Source organism: Hyposmocoma kahamanoa, unplaced genomic scaffold (genome assembly GCF_003589595.1).
Source record: "Hyposmocoma kahamanoa isolate Upper Pololo Valley unplaced genomic scaffold, ASM358959v1 76, whole genome shotgun sequence".
NCBI classification, from domain to species: domain Eukaryota; kingdom Metazoa; phylum Arthropoda; class Insecta; order Lepidoptera; family Cosmopterigidae; genus Hyposmocoma; species Hyposmocoma kahamanoa.
In genome coordinates, this window is record NW_020653900.1 from 1,084,479 (window position 1) to 1,099,455 (window position 14,977).

The following is a 14,977-nucleotide window of genomic DNA, read 5'->3' on the forward strand; positions in this document are numbered from 1 at the left end:
GAGTATGCAACAATAATCTGTGACACTTCACAACCAAATTCACTTCTCTTTTTAAAGAAAACTCTATCACAACCTTTCCAATCAATGCACGATAATGGATCCTCATCAAATTCTTTACAAGATACAAGAATACAACTTTCAACATAAGTTCGTATATAGGTATTTCCATTTCATGTCTACTAGTTAATTCGAGATAATAATATGATGTAAAGCTCTCTTCTGTATCCAATAGGTACCTGAAATATCACGATAGAATTCATCCATGTTAGTTTTATATATCTCTCCCGCACATTTTCACTTACACAATGAAACATTATACAACTTACACATTTTTCAAATTATTCTTACTTGCAAGTACTTTTCTATCGTACATATTTTACGTTTCAAGCGCAATTTCATCAGGTCTCGAGCTTGAAGCCTGGTGAGCCCGAAGTACATCAGCTGACGTCGACTTGATGCAGTTGTTCATATGAATATCAGAAGATGCATTGGAATGATGATGCTCTCGACGTTGGCGATGGCAGCAGTAGCGGCGAGCGATATCGCCACACAGAGACCTGATGACAAAAATTGGTATCAGAATTATCTGTACATATGTATATTGGCAAAACAATTTAGGGATAATTCGACACATTCGTAGAACAAAGACCTATGTGCAAGACTGCTTATTCTCAGGACATTGTACATTTCTATTGTTGTTCTTCGCTGCGGATATTAGATCTTATAGGTTTTATATTTCCGAAACGAATGAACATATAAAAATTCTGAATACGCCTATAGATAGGTCCTAGTTTGAATAATGAGACTTATATTTATCCTCTTTTTGCTGTATAATCACATCGGACTCTATTCTTCGGATGAGTCGAATCATTAATACAAAGATCGAACGCAAAGAAAAATTCCTTCAAGGACAACAAACGAAACAAAACCAAACCAAAGAAAAATTCATGAAATCTATATCTAGTTCTTAGGTTTTCGTGATTGTTATACATAGGGAATTAAACTATTTTTCCGGATTTACATTGTTTTTCCAAAAAAAGCAACTGAGGAAGATTTCTCAGTTCCTGAGACCCGTGAAATGTAACGTCTCCTTACAAGATGCAGGCGTTTACAAGCTTGACTGCGAGTGCGGTCTCTCTTACATTGGACAAACGAAGCAAAATGTTTGTACGCGTCATCAAAAAACATAATAGCTCATGTCAAACACCGTCGTGTAAACAAGTCTGCAGTCTGCGAGCATGTCATGGATAAACCTACACATTCAATCAAGTTTGACAAACCCCAGGTCCTTGCAAAAGAAATCCGTTATCTACTCAGGATGCTGCAAGAGGATATTGAAATTAAAAAATATCCTAATTTCAACAGTTTGGGATCCAATATTTTCTTTGATGAAAAATCTCAAACAGACTTAGACGTCTGTTTGAAAAAACAAATATACGCGATTTAAATCCGGAATAATAGTTTCATTTCCTATTCATAAAGTCTGCTTACTCGATCAGTTGGTAGAGCGGTTACCCTGGTATGGCAGAGACACACGTGCCCAGTTAGATCAAAGGAATTTTTCTTTGTGTTCGATCTTTGTATTAATAATTATAACAAATTACAGTAATCACAAAGATTAAATGTAAAACATCATAATATTAATTATAATCAGTATTACAATTTAGGGATGATAGCGCGACTCTGACTTGTTCTGGACCAAAGAACTTTAAGAAGGGACAAGGTTAAACTAATTCATTATAGCGACGTCTTTAGGCAGACGGCTTCGTATGTAAAATAGGAATAGTACACAAAAGTAGGCCTTTTCATTTGGACAAAGTATGAATTTAACCTTCTAACTTATAATCTTTCAGGTTCTAATATTAGCTTTGAGAAACTTAAAGATATGAATACGCAGTTGAGTAGTACACTAGCAAACAGCGTTATGTGCGTGGATAAAAACAAGCTATAAACTAAAAAAACAATTATCGTTCCGAAAATAGATTTTTAAATGGTACTTTTTTTATTATATGAAAATTGTGGTAAAAAAGATATAAACAATATGAAGAAACAAAATCACAGTATTAAACTTTTTACTTTATTTCCATTTAAAAATTGAACGTAGAGAGTTTTATTTATTTATTTAAACACTTTATTGTACCACAAAGTAACTTACAAATTTTCAGAAACAATTTAAATATTTGTGTACAAAGGCGAGCTTATCCCATAAAGAGATTTCTTCCAACTAACCTTTGAAAATCTGAGAGGAAAGTTGGTTTTTGGGGCGGCACTAAAAATAGATAAGTAAAGAAATGAAATATACTATACTCAATAAATACACAGATAAATTTAATAAATCAAATGTACATACGAATATATATATATTAAGTAATGTTGATACATTAATACATACAAAGTCTATAATAAATTGAATGTACAAAATAAAACTATAAATAAATATATCAAATTTTGCGTTTTAAATCTAGAGTTTTGCAACAGTAATCTTAAAATAACTAGTTTTGTAATTGTTCAGTATTAACGTAGCTAGTTTTGCAACAACACTATGATAACATGGCTAGTTTTGTTATAATAATAGTAAAAACTTGAAACTTGAATGTAGTTTTTATTTACAAAATAGCAATTTTGCACGTGTTTATACTCAATAGAGCAGCGTTTGCAAGTTGACGACTAAATGGAAACTTTTGAAAGCGTAAAACTAAGAAAGGTAACGACTTTTGCAAAAGTCGTCAATATTTCACACTCATTTGTTCAGAATATACCAATTTTGGCACTGTATTGTTGAAGTATTTGAAATTATCGAGTTCTTTGGTTTTCGCGATTGTTACACATAAAATGAAACTATTTTTCCGGATTTAAATCGCGTATATTTGTTTTTTCAAACAAATCCACGTTTCGGGCCCTTTACAGGTCCCATGGTCACGGTTGACTGAGGTGGTACAGTCTTCTGAAGACTGTGTATTTGAAATTATTTAAAATACTGAACCATTTTACGCCATTAACTAAAAATAATTAAAAATGTCATATAGCGCTGTTTGCAAGTGGACTACTCAATTACTTTAATTTGCTGTCAGGTCAGGAAATATCCAGAACAGAAGGACTATTGATGGATAGAATCTTAACAAGCTATGATAATGTATAATGTTGAATGGTATATATAGCTTCTGGTGAAATAGTTTTTGGGGGACAATTAAAAGATAAGATACTTGAAGAGGAAACGCAACAAATCAAGGGATAAAGGCCCATTTTTATATAAGCTTACATAGCATTCTCTAGTTCTATATAGAATATACAGAAGGCTTGCCTGACAATTTATATAGTTTATGTATATGTAACTGTAAAACAAGCTGGATAGGTAGGACTTAGTTTAGATACTGAAATGACAAAAGTCTTATTCAATCCAGAAAGAAATAAGAAAATAAGAGAAAGAAATAATACGGGTAATTTGGGTCTATAAATGGTCCATAATGACGATCTTAGTGGCCCAACGGCTTGCACTGTGGATGCTGAATGCGGAGGCTCCGGGTTCGATTCCCGGTAGGACCAATTTGTTAAAGAAAGTTTTCTAAATCGGTTCTGGTGTGTGTGTTCCGGGTAATACCCCGGAATGAATTCCATTGCTCTGGTACTCATAGTTGAGGGTATTCCCTAGTTTAGGATTAGGCAATTGGTGTGATTGTTGTCTGGCACATTATTAGCGTTTGCTCACTTCATCTAATAAATAAACTTCATAAAAGAAAAGAAAACTAGGACCCACGTCGGATGTCGCTTGTGCACTAAGTCCAATTCGAATTCCACAAAATACGAATATCGCTTGTACACCTTTTTTTTTTTTTTTTTTTTTATCGCTTGTACACCTAGAGATAAAATGATTCCTGTGACATTTCGGACCGTCATTGGAACTGGGGGTCTACTCTCGATCTCTGTCCGACATCCGTCCGAAACAATTACTGTCAAATAAGTAATATTCGACAAAATTAAAAGACAAATATCCAGTATGAAGCTTCATTCGCATCACGCGTCTTTTCATTTGGTCAAGTATTGCTTATTTGGCAGTAATTGTTTCGGACGGATGTCGGACGAAGATAGACCCCCTGATACAAATCAGACGAAGTGCGCTAACTCTCTAACTTTGAAGGAACGAGCTACAGCTGAGCACACATCTCCTCTCATAATGACACATCTCCTCTCATAATGGCCCTGCTATTGTGAGAGGAGACGAGTTCCATGGCATTGGTGTTCTTTTTTTACAGCTCTGAATGCTTTTCCCTTTTAAACGAATCGTCAAGAAGATAAAAAAATGCAGAAGGAAAAACATTACAAAAAAAATAATACAAAAGGCATAAAAATTTCGTTCTTTTTTCATACTCATAGCCCCGTATTAGGAATACCGTGTATCGCGGGTGCTTTGGACATACACATAGATAGCCGCAACTTACATCCAAACTCATGAAAGAAATAAATGTAAGCCATACAAATCAATAATCCCACTGGGCTCAATAAAATGATTTTCAGTTGCGTGCAGGTTTCCTCACACGATACGTTTCTTCATTATAAAGCTCATGGTAAATTTCTAATTCAATTTTGCACATACGTTCCAAAAAATTCCGAGCTTCGAACCTACGCCGTCTACTTGTCTGCTAAGTCAAACCATTACGTTATTATTATCGCTTGAGTAAACAGTGTGATAAAATGACAGCGCTAATGGCTTATCATGGAAGCGTGTCTTCTGCTTTGCGTTATAGACTTGTATTGTGGGGAAGTGTATTGACATTGATAAAGCCTTTGTACTACAGAAGAAATGTGTGAAAGCGATTTGCCAAGTCGGACCCTTCGAATCATGTAGACCTTTATTCAAGCAGTTCTGGTTACTCACTCTACCCTCAATGTACAATCTTGAGGCCTGTATGTTTGTCAAAAAAAATTTAAAAATGTTCGAACATAAACATTACTCATATTTATGCAGGTTACCAAATCGCTTGACTGGCGCTTCTAGTAAAACTACGTGTTTTATGAGAAATAGTTGTAAGATGTCTATAAAATTGTTTAATTTAACACCTGACTATGTAAAACAAATGTCTCAAAGGGAATATTGATTTTTTAGATGAATGAAATGAAATGATGAATGATGAAACAGTTTAGATGAATTTCTCATTTATAAATTTATTTAAATTATGATGATTAGAATACATTAAATATTGTAAATTAACCTTTATATCATAATTGACATAAATAATGACAAAAATTGACACAAATTAATAAATAATAAAGATGATACGATACGACTGCTATGATATAATATTGTAAAATTATGCATGTCAGAAATGGCGCAACACACTTGCACTTCAGAGACCAAGTATTATGCACTTTTACCATCACCAATACCGTGTTTACTTGCAAATAAACAATTTTTATTTCATTTCATTATGATTATTTTCACAAAGATCGAAACACTAAGAAAAAATCATTCGATCCAGTTAGATCGAATGAATCTATGGGAGTCTGTTAAATTCGGTGGTTTGGGAAAAACAGCAAAACATCTAATTACAAAACAAACGGAATCACATTTCATCGGTAATTAAATACAAATATGTAATTTTTCAATTTTCGTCCATTATAGCAAAGCTCAAGTTAAACTGGTCTATTTGAAGTGAAATAATTGACGACACCATTCTATTGTTACGAATTCGGGCTGGCCAATCGGAGCGCAGTTGTCACCGTAATGAAATGGCAGAATAGTTTTCAAATAAATTAAATGACATTTAGTCTCTATTTCTGGTTATATACTCGCTATATCTAAGTATACTCGACGATCATGGTAATAAAACATCGTGAGATTCAAAAAACTTAAAAATTAAAACCATTTCCCCTAACTTTCTGATTAAAGGACACCCGTGCCCAGAATTGATCACGATTATGATGAATATGGTTACCTGCAGCAAGAGTCCAAGGTCTTGCGGAAAGCGGCTCTGAAGTCCCTGTTGAAGTACGCATAGATGAGCGGGTTCAACGCTGAGTTGAAATAGCCCACCCAGAACACCCCTGCTACGACGGGCGGGGGTGAAGGGCAGGCGTCGCCGCAGAGTGCAGTTATTATATACCTGAATAGAAAATTAGAAAATTACTGAATAGAAGATTTAATAGATTTCAAAGAAATTAACATTTTTACTTTTGTTTCACATAAAAGAAAAGTAGTTTTTTCTTGCAAAATAGTCATAAATATAATATTATTACGAGGAATAAAAACAAACTGGACGTTCTTGACAGTAGACTTCATAAAGTCACACTTTTAAATAAAAAGGGCAATGAATGCTTACAATTTCGCTACAATAAGATCCCGTTTGATATTGAAAATTTGACATTTACTAGATTTAAAACCACAGAACAATAAATACAGTAGAAGTGATTAGTTGGCGTCTGATGCGTGCCAACCATGGATTTACAAATAAATGGACGACGGGTCTAATACAAAAACCACGAAAAAAATGTCCCAAGTCAACCTATTTAAACGTAGTGACATTTAAAGTAATATGAAAATGCTAAAACGTTGAATTGAAATTATAATGTCATCGCAGTACTGTCTAATTTTGCTTGCTTCGCTGTCAGTCGAACAAACGAAGACTAAAGCGTGAATGACGCTCTGTATACGATTATAACGCCCTATAAGTTCGGACACTTTTTAGCGCGGACCCGACGTCCATATAATTGTAAGTCAATGGTGCCAACAGTAGGTCTCGTTAGACCTGCTTGAGCTCAGTCCGCTGTTTTTGTTTTGTATGGTATGGTTGTGTCATTATTACTCTAAAATCGTAGATAAACGCCTTACTGTGATGTTTTGGAGTGCAAAAGTGATAGCCGCACCAAAAACATAACCTGTAGTATTATTTCATAACATATTATCGAATTCAATTTTTGTACTGTAACAAACGAAAGTAAACATTATCCAAGAGCAATATGGTCGAGTTTTATCTTTTTGATAACTAAGGCAACATCTCGAATTTTCACGCTAAGAGTGTTTTTTTAATTTTGAACTTAATTGATCGAAATAAAGTTCATTATGCAATGTGTGCGTTAAAGAAGGCTTATGTTGTCAGGAAGATACTACTTTCCATTCATTCAGATGTTAATCGTTCGTCGTAGTTCAGCTACTGGCCGCAAGATGGCAGCACATTGAATACATGTACATGTGAACCAAAAACACAACAAATTATAGAAATGTTTACGTCATTTATTTTATTTTACAAGCACTTCAAACGCGTCCGGTCCTCACTCGGTTTTAGGGTTCACTGAAAATGAGCGTCACAACCTTTACTCAGCTGTGATATTACCTGAGTGGATCCTTTTACATACCACAGATGACACACACATGACATTTATTCAAATTGAGTTGACTGTTTAAAATTGCATTATGGTTGCTTCGTTGTTTTTTTTATGTTGTTATTTTATTTATTGTTTTACTTTTGCTTTGAGTTTATTTCTTTCGGTATATTTTGTGTTGTGGCGTTATAATAAATGAATTTTGTTTTATTCTAATATTAATATAATATGCATACTAATGACTCACCATAAAAAGAACGGTAGCCAGCACGCCAAGAAGGCAGACATGATGATGCCTAGCGTCCTTGCCGCTTTTCTCTCCCGTTTCATCTTGCTACTGGCCATGGGCTGCATTTGTATACTTTGCCGTTCCCGCATCGCTTCTCCCATGGAGATCCCATTGATTTGAAGATGCTTGTCCAGAAGAAGGGCAGCTACTTTACTCCTAGAGAAACAAAGATAATATTTCGTGAAATAGTGTACAGTAACTTTCTTCTGCTTTAGTTGGTAATCAGCTTAACAAGTTCAATACAATAAAATATAATTTATTTTATTTTATTATCTAAATATCGTAAACATTGAGATTTTATAATCATCTATATTGTCCTCACAATGTACCCGCTACGATGCGATGTTTAATGTATAAGTGCATCATTAAAAAAAACGCACACACTCTTCGCATAGTAGAAAAAAACAAGTAAGGTAACTCCGTACAAAATAACGGCGCGCGTTATATGTGTGCGCAGCCGCCCCGCGTCGAGTACGGACGCACACATTCGCATAATAATGAAACATACACGGCGTGCGGTGGGCGCGCACACATTAAAGACACGCTGCGACGTTTTAGTGGGGTTACCAACCTGCCTTGATTACTATCAGCACCGCCGTCGCCAAAACTTACATAGGTATTCATAACTTGAAACACTATGAAATCTTGATAATGATTGGTCGTAGTTTCTAATTTGAAAAGAAATAACAAATTCTGAACTTTTAATATACTTTAATGTTGTTGACATATCATTTTCAATACCAATTATTTCAGGTTACGACGTTTTGATTTTATATTGAAGTTTCCATCAATGTGCTGCTATCTAGCGGTCAATTGCTGAACGACGTCGAATTCGAGATGTTTATTTAGTTCTTCAAAACGGAAACAACCATATTTATGCGGTATCAGTTTTCGTTTCTTGTAACAAAAAAATATTACGATTAACAGAAAATTGAAAATTTATTAAAATGTAATAAAACTAAACGACGATAACATGACACCACCATAGACAATATTACAAGTGTGACTATCATTTTTGCACTCCACAGCAGCATAATAAGGTATTATTTTACGATTTTCAAGATTTTGCGCGATATAATTGGCACGATCATAACGCGGAAAAGGTCAGAGCTCAAGTTCGTCGAACTCCGCGGAATGTTGGCACACGTGACATGCAAACTACGTAGTTCCACTGTATTTAACTGCCTCTGTGGCCGAACGGTTACCATGCCGGACTGCCACGCAGAGGTCCCAGGTTCGATTCCCGGGCCGGGAGAAATGTTTATATGGCCTACAATTATTTCTCTCGTGAGTTTGGGTGTAATTTGTGGTTGTCTATATGTGTGTCCATGGCACCCGCGACACAGGGTTTACCTAGTGCGGGGCTATGTTGAGTGTGCGCGTTATTTATTATATATTATTATTTATTATTTATTGTTTTGTGCGGTAAACATTGCAGACGTCAGATGAGGACGGTCCGAATTTAGGGAACGTATACGTGTATACTTATTGACAATCTTCTTTTGCACGTTGCAAAGCGAAAATGGCGGACTGAACTTAAGTATGTGGAACTTCGCGTACTGCGGGCACAGTATTGTATCCGCTCACGCGATACATGCAGCCGTAGACGCATACCACACCTAGAGGTGCCGGTGATGATTTTATACCGATTTATCGGATATCGAAGTTATAACAGGTAAAAGAACTAATACTAATTGCTATTTCGGTAACTACTCTAGCAAACCATAAAGTTTTTAATGCCTGGGTCTGTCATTTAAAAAAAATAAAGAACTTCAAAAACACGTCACGACAATCGTGTCTGTTATTGTTTGGGCTGATGATTTCGGTGTTTATTTATTGAAAACATACCGTAAGTAGCGTTTTTTAAGTTTACCCTGAATAAATCTTTATAAACTATACTTTAAGGAGTAATTTCATGGTAAACGTTAGAATCACTCCAACGGAATATTATCATATTTACCCAAGTACACCAAAAATTTCATAAGTGCTTTTTAAGTGCAGGATTTGCGGTGTATTACTGCATTTTATTTGAGATGTTTTTGTTGTAGTACGGAGGGTATTTATTTAGCAATGCAGAATAATAATTTTTATTTATAAAAACTTGTAATTAAACTAAATCCTTTTCTAATTTGCGAAACCAAATAGTCGCCATTTTGCGATAGGATGAGCGCATCGCGTGAGCGGATAATTATTGTTCTGTGGTAGTAACCACTTTGTTTCGTCTGACTGTTTGAGATGACCTCGATGGTCCAGTTATTTATAATGAAGGCGACAGACGAGAAGTGTGATAGGACATCACGCCTGATGCGGATAGGAAACTTCGCACGTTTTTCAAAAGTTATAAACCATCTTCGACATGTCTCATCATACCATTTTCTTTCACCGTGAACGAAATAATCTACTAACGTAACTAATGTTATGTAACTGAAATAAGATTACGTAAAAACGCTTCTTTATTAATAAAATCATGTTTGTATACTCCGCCTCTATCCATAATAAGAATTACGCAAAATCCGCCCACAGTAACAAAAGGTCTTGCAAAGAAAACGATCCGTCTAACTCTTGATATTTTACCGACAAAGAAAAGGTTGATCTCCCACTTGATGATAAATGGAAAATGAATCGAGAAACAAAGCGAGAGTCCGCCTACTTGGGTTAAACAATTTACTTAAAGAACGGTTGCAAGCGATCTACTTTTTGCGGGGTTGTACCAAAATGATTTTACCGACAGCCACGCACTGACCCCGCCCAATTTATAATAATAATTAAGCGCAGACCACACCGCTCACGTAGCTGGGGCATCTATCATACTTCGGTTCACACCGCAAATTAAGCTTACTAAACTAACTCAACGAGCCCTTCTGCCGCCCTTCACCCCCGCACTTAACACATGTAACACATCACTACTTACTATGTATCTTCTTAGCTTAACTTTGCATGCAACTACATGGGCTAAGTTAAGTTAGCTTAGCTTCGTTCGCGGTGTGGCCTGCGCTTTAACTGTTACACTATCGCCGTGCACCGGCCCCTCCCATCTTTCGCAATCCCTTGATCTATACACCGCTACGGACTGCGTGACCGCGGAGGAACCTCCTTGAGCTTCCTTGATCGGTAAAATCACGGATCGAAGGAAGTCGCCTTTACACATTCCTATTAGCCTATACTAGCATAGTATAATAAGAGCAAGAAGGGAGGCGTATAAATGCGTCGGAGCGTAGGGTTGTTACATTTTTATTTTAATTGTACCTACAGGTTGTAAATATAATTTTGAAAATCACAATATTCTCGTGCTATATTGAAATAACCTTTGTTAAATACAGTAGGTACTTCTCGATGGTACTTATGAATTGATATTTTTATACCAACGTCCATAACCCGCATTGGTATCTTGAATATAGATTATGAATATGAAATAGAAATAAAATGCTGAATAATTCTGAATTTGTTGCACTCTTGTTCAAACAACCACAAACATAACAATAAACTTGTGTACTATTTGATGGAATTTTTTTAAACATCGAGTAACTGCCGACCGATAATAAACTTATGCAACGCAAAAGCACTACAAGATTATGCGAGTGTGCGTGTAACTGGCGCGCGGGCGTGCACACATACAAATCGCGCTGATACGTTTGTGTCGAGTTATCATATTTATTTTATTATACAATAACACTAGTTTTGACTTTTCACTGTGTCAACCGCTATAATCGAAATCTATAAACCGGTCATTCTCTGACTAGTGTTCACTACCTAATTTCGGTGGGAATTTTTATTATTTGAATATTCAAGTGTATTATCGTGTAATGATTAAATAAAAATAAAAAAATATTTCACGATACAATACTCGAATATGAAATAATATTGCACGATAAAAAATCGGATACTTAAATAATAAAAATTGTCACGGAAATTAGGTAGTGAACATTGCACTTTTATGCGAATGTGTGCATTTCACACACACACACTTTAGTAGTAGTAGAGCTCCTTGTGAAGAGTTCGTCCAGGGAAGTACTGCGACCTTAACTATTTCTGCCGCCAAGCTGTAGTGTTAGCATTACTGTGTTCCGCTTTTGAAGGGTAGGGGTACTGGCGATTTTACAGGCACGTGGGACTTGATAACGTATGTCTCAGGGTGTCGGGTGCAGTGGCAGTGCCCCTCAGACCTTTACGATTGGAAACTCTAAGTGGCACTGCCACATTATGGACGAGTGTAGCTTGCCATCAGGCGCGCGACTTGTTTGTCCTGTCACTTGATATTATAAAAAAAACTAGTCCGAGAATGACTGATATAAGAGAATAAACGTTAGAAATTGATCTCGTTTTTTTGTAACGAAAATTGTTTACAACATGGCAAAAAGCTCAACATTGTTTAACTTCAATGTATGTAAATGGAAGCAAAATGGTGTAAAAAGGTTTATAGGCTTTGCACAAACAGACAGTCCTATTACAATAACATTGGTGTATGATAAAAATGAGTGACGTGAACAAAAAGGTTTCAGCATTTTAGATTTATTTTTTTGTATGCGGTTAGGCTCAATTTACATTTCCGCGGATCGTAATACGAAGAAGGAATTACGAAGAATTGTAACGTAATTGTACATAGCATAATTAACTTTACGTCAGTTGTCTAAAACGTACAAACTAAATACGATACGGTAGCTGCGGTAGTTACCGAAACTACGCGAGAATTACGAGATGCACGATCTGTTTTGGGCTCGTATCCAGAGAAGGGGATTAAAATCCAACCAACCCGCCCGGATTCTAACCAATTTCTGCCCAAAATCGTGGGCAGAAAGGGCGAATACGGAATTTGGCATTCTCACTACTCGATGCATTTCGATAGGATTTTCAAGTGAATCGATTCAATAGAAAGGATGTCGAATCGTCTAGAAACAATAAACATTTATATTAATAATATCATTCCATTTGAACAAAACTCAATTTACGTAAAATATTATTAATACAAATATCGAACACATAAAAAAATTTCTTCGACTCAATGGGACTTGAATCCATGAACACGCTGTAGGTAAGTGACCGTAGCGTCGCTCTATTTATACCACTGTTCTACAGGTCAAGTTATCAAGTTGATAAAATTCTATGTGTTTTTGTAATACATCTTTCTACTGGATTTCGGCTTTCGGCGCAACAACGCTACGGTACACCGTGATCATGGGTTCCTTAATAACCATAACAAAGTACTGGAGTTATTAGACACAAAATCAGAATAATAAATATTTACTGTAAATAGTTTTTGCCAAAAGAAAACAAAGAAATTGGCGTTGGGCGGGGCACATAAGGGTTGACTATCAGTAGTTCGAAATGACATTTCCCAGACGTTTGCTCGAATTTTCATAACCTCGAAGACAATTTTGAGAGGAAAATGTTTTTTTCTTTTAAAAACCCAACCTAACCGAACCTAATCGTGTTTTTGCGATAAATATCCAACATATCCTGAAACAACAACGGTTTCGTTATAATTCGGTTTTCGGTGTAATGAAAAAACGAGTTTGTGATAGGTTGCCCACATATGTAAGCAGCAGAACGGATGACCGGTGGAGCAGAAGAGTACTGGAGTGGAGACCGAGGACAGGTACTAGAAGCGTCGGCCGCCATAAGGCTAGATGGACGGACAATATAGTCAAGGTAACCAAAAAGACCTGAAGAGAATAGCGTGCAAATAAGGAGGCCTACACTCAGCAGTGGGTGACTAAAGGCTGAAGAAGAAGAAGAAGTTTTTGTCGTCGATTATGGGCAATAGTGGGTTTTAACCCGATTTAAGTCCGGCGTTAACAAACTGTCCATCTCTGCTTTCTGCTCGTATCTAATTTTAACGTTACTCAAGTGACATTACGTTCATCATGCCACAGTTATGCGGAAAACTGAAAGTGATCTTTAAGCTACAATTTATATACTGTGAGTCTCAATGGTCTTGTGAGTATTGTGAAAACGCTAGATGAGGAAATTCCGGCTTCATTTCCCAATAGAGAAATTTGGGAAATGGATTTTTCTAAATAGGTTCGGGTCTGGTTGCTCCGCGTATTCCGTTGATCTGGTAGTTACAGTACACGAATTTCCTAGGACCAGAGGCCTTACTGTGAATTCTTATTACAGTTTAGTATATGTTCGTAACGACAATAAAGCGGGATGGTGATATGTATTTGTATATGTAGCACAAAACGAATAGAGCTCCTTGTGAAAGAGTTCGTCCAGGGAAGTACTGCCACCTTACCTAATATATTACATAATGTCTGCATTACTATGTTCCGGTTTTGAAGAAGACAAGGTGTTGGTGAAATTACAGGCACATTGGACTAGTCAACTTAAGTCTCATGGTGATGGGCGCAGTGGCAGTGCAACTGTCAGGACAGGTGTGTGGCTTACCATCAGGCGCACGACTTCGAGAGAAGTGTCAGGAATATCAAGTGACGGACTCTCGTCTGTCGATATTATAGAAAAAATACGTTTGTTGTTTTGATGCTTGTCAGCATAAAATATCCTTTATCTGAAGAAAGTGGTGCATAATGGTGAATTCGTGTCACGGTCTTCAGGATGAAGTTAGTGCTACTCCGCAATCTACATAGCCGCGAGGCCTTCTTTTTGCGCGTGATGGTGCAATAGCCATCGGCACACCGAGGCTGCCCCGTCAACATCCTGAAGTCATTATTATATAGAACACGGACTATATGGAGTCTATATTAATATTTTGAGTAAAGTTATAATTACCCTCTAGTCTGTCTAGACAGACTAGAGGGTAATGGAGATTAAAAGGCTAGACATACGACAATGATAGCTTTTGAAAGTTTAGTGGGTAGGGCATTGACCTGATTAGGGGATTGATTTTACATTCTAGGTTAATCTAATTAATTTTTGTAACCGATATCATAATTTTACCAACATTTTGATTTTGTCTTCGGTGGCTAGCTCATGGAGAACTGGAAAAAGGAAAGCGTGACCTAACCTTCAGATCAGAAAGTTGTCCAAGCTCCCGACGTTCACACTGTTCGTTTCCACACAATTACTTTCGGGTTGGGCACAAACAACACCACCACTAAAAGTGCTATCACGGCACAATGGCATGCGGAGGCGCGAATAGTTAATAAGTAAATAGAAAAATTTGGGGAAAAAGCGGACACCCGATTTTATTATTATTATTTCCTTTATGGCAGCCACTAGACATGTTACAGTGTCACTTTTATAGGAATAATACAAAAATTATGGCGGTCTTCTTTTCGAAGTCAAAGAATCATTTTATTCCATACGTAAAATAAATTTACACGTCACTTTTAAGCCAGAAGAAGAACGACCAAGAAACTCTAGTGATTGCTCTTTTCAAATAAACTTAAATGCTATGGAATACACTTTTGAAACAAA

The 14,977-nt window shown here is 36.3% G+C and overlaps 1 protein-coding gene across 1 annotated transcript in view; it reads right to left on the bottom strand.

Moving 5' to 3' along the window:
- Window positions 1–376: 376 nt before the first annotated feature.
- LOC113232424 (octopamine receptor beta-1R-like) overlaps window positions 377–14,977 on the bottom strand; it is a 68,642-nt gene continuing 54,041 nt past the window's right edge. The window contains exons 4-6 of the mRNA XM_026467144.1: window positions 7,562–7,759; window positions 5,931–6,098; window positions 377–557 (exon numbers count right to left, since the gene is read on the bottom strand). Of these exons, the coding sequence (XP_026322929.1) occupies window positions 377–557; window positions 5,931–6,098; window positions 7,562–7,759 (547 nt within the window). The remainder of the gene's footprint in view (window positions 558–5,930; window positions 6,099–7,561; window positions 7,760–14,977) is intronic.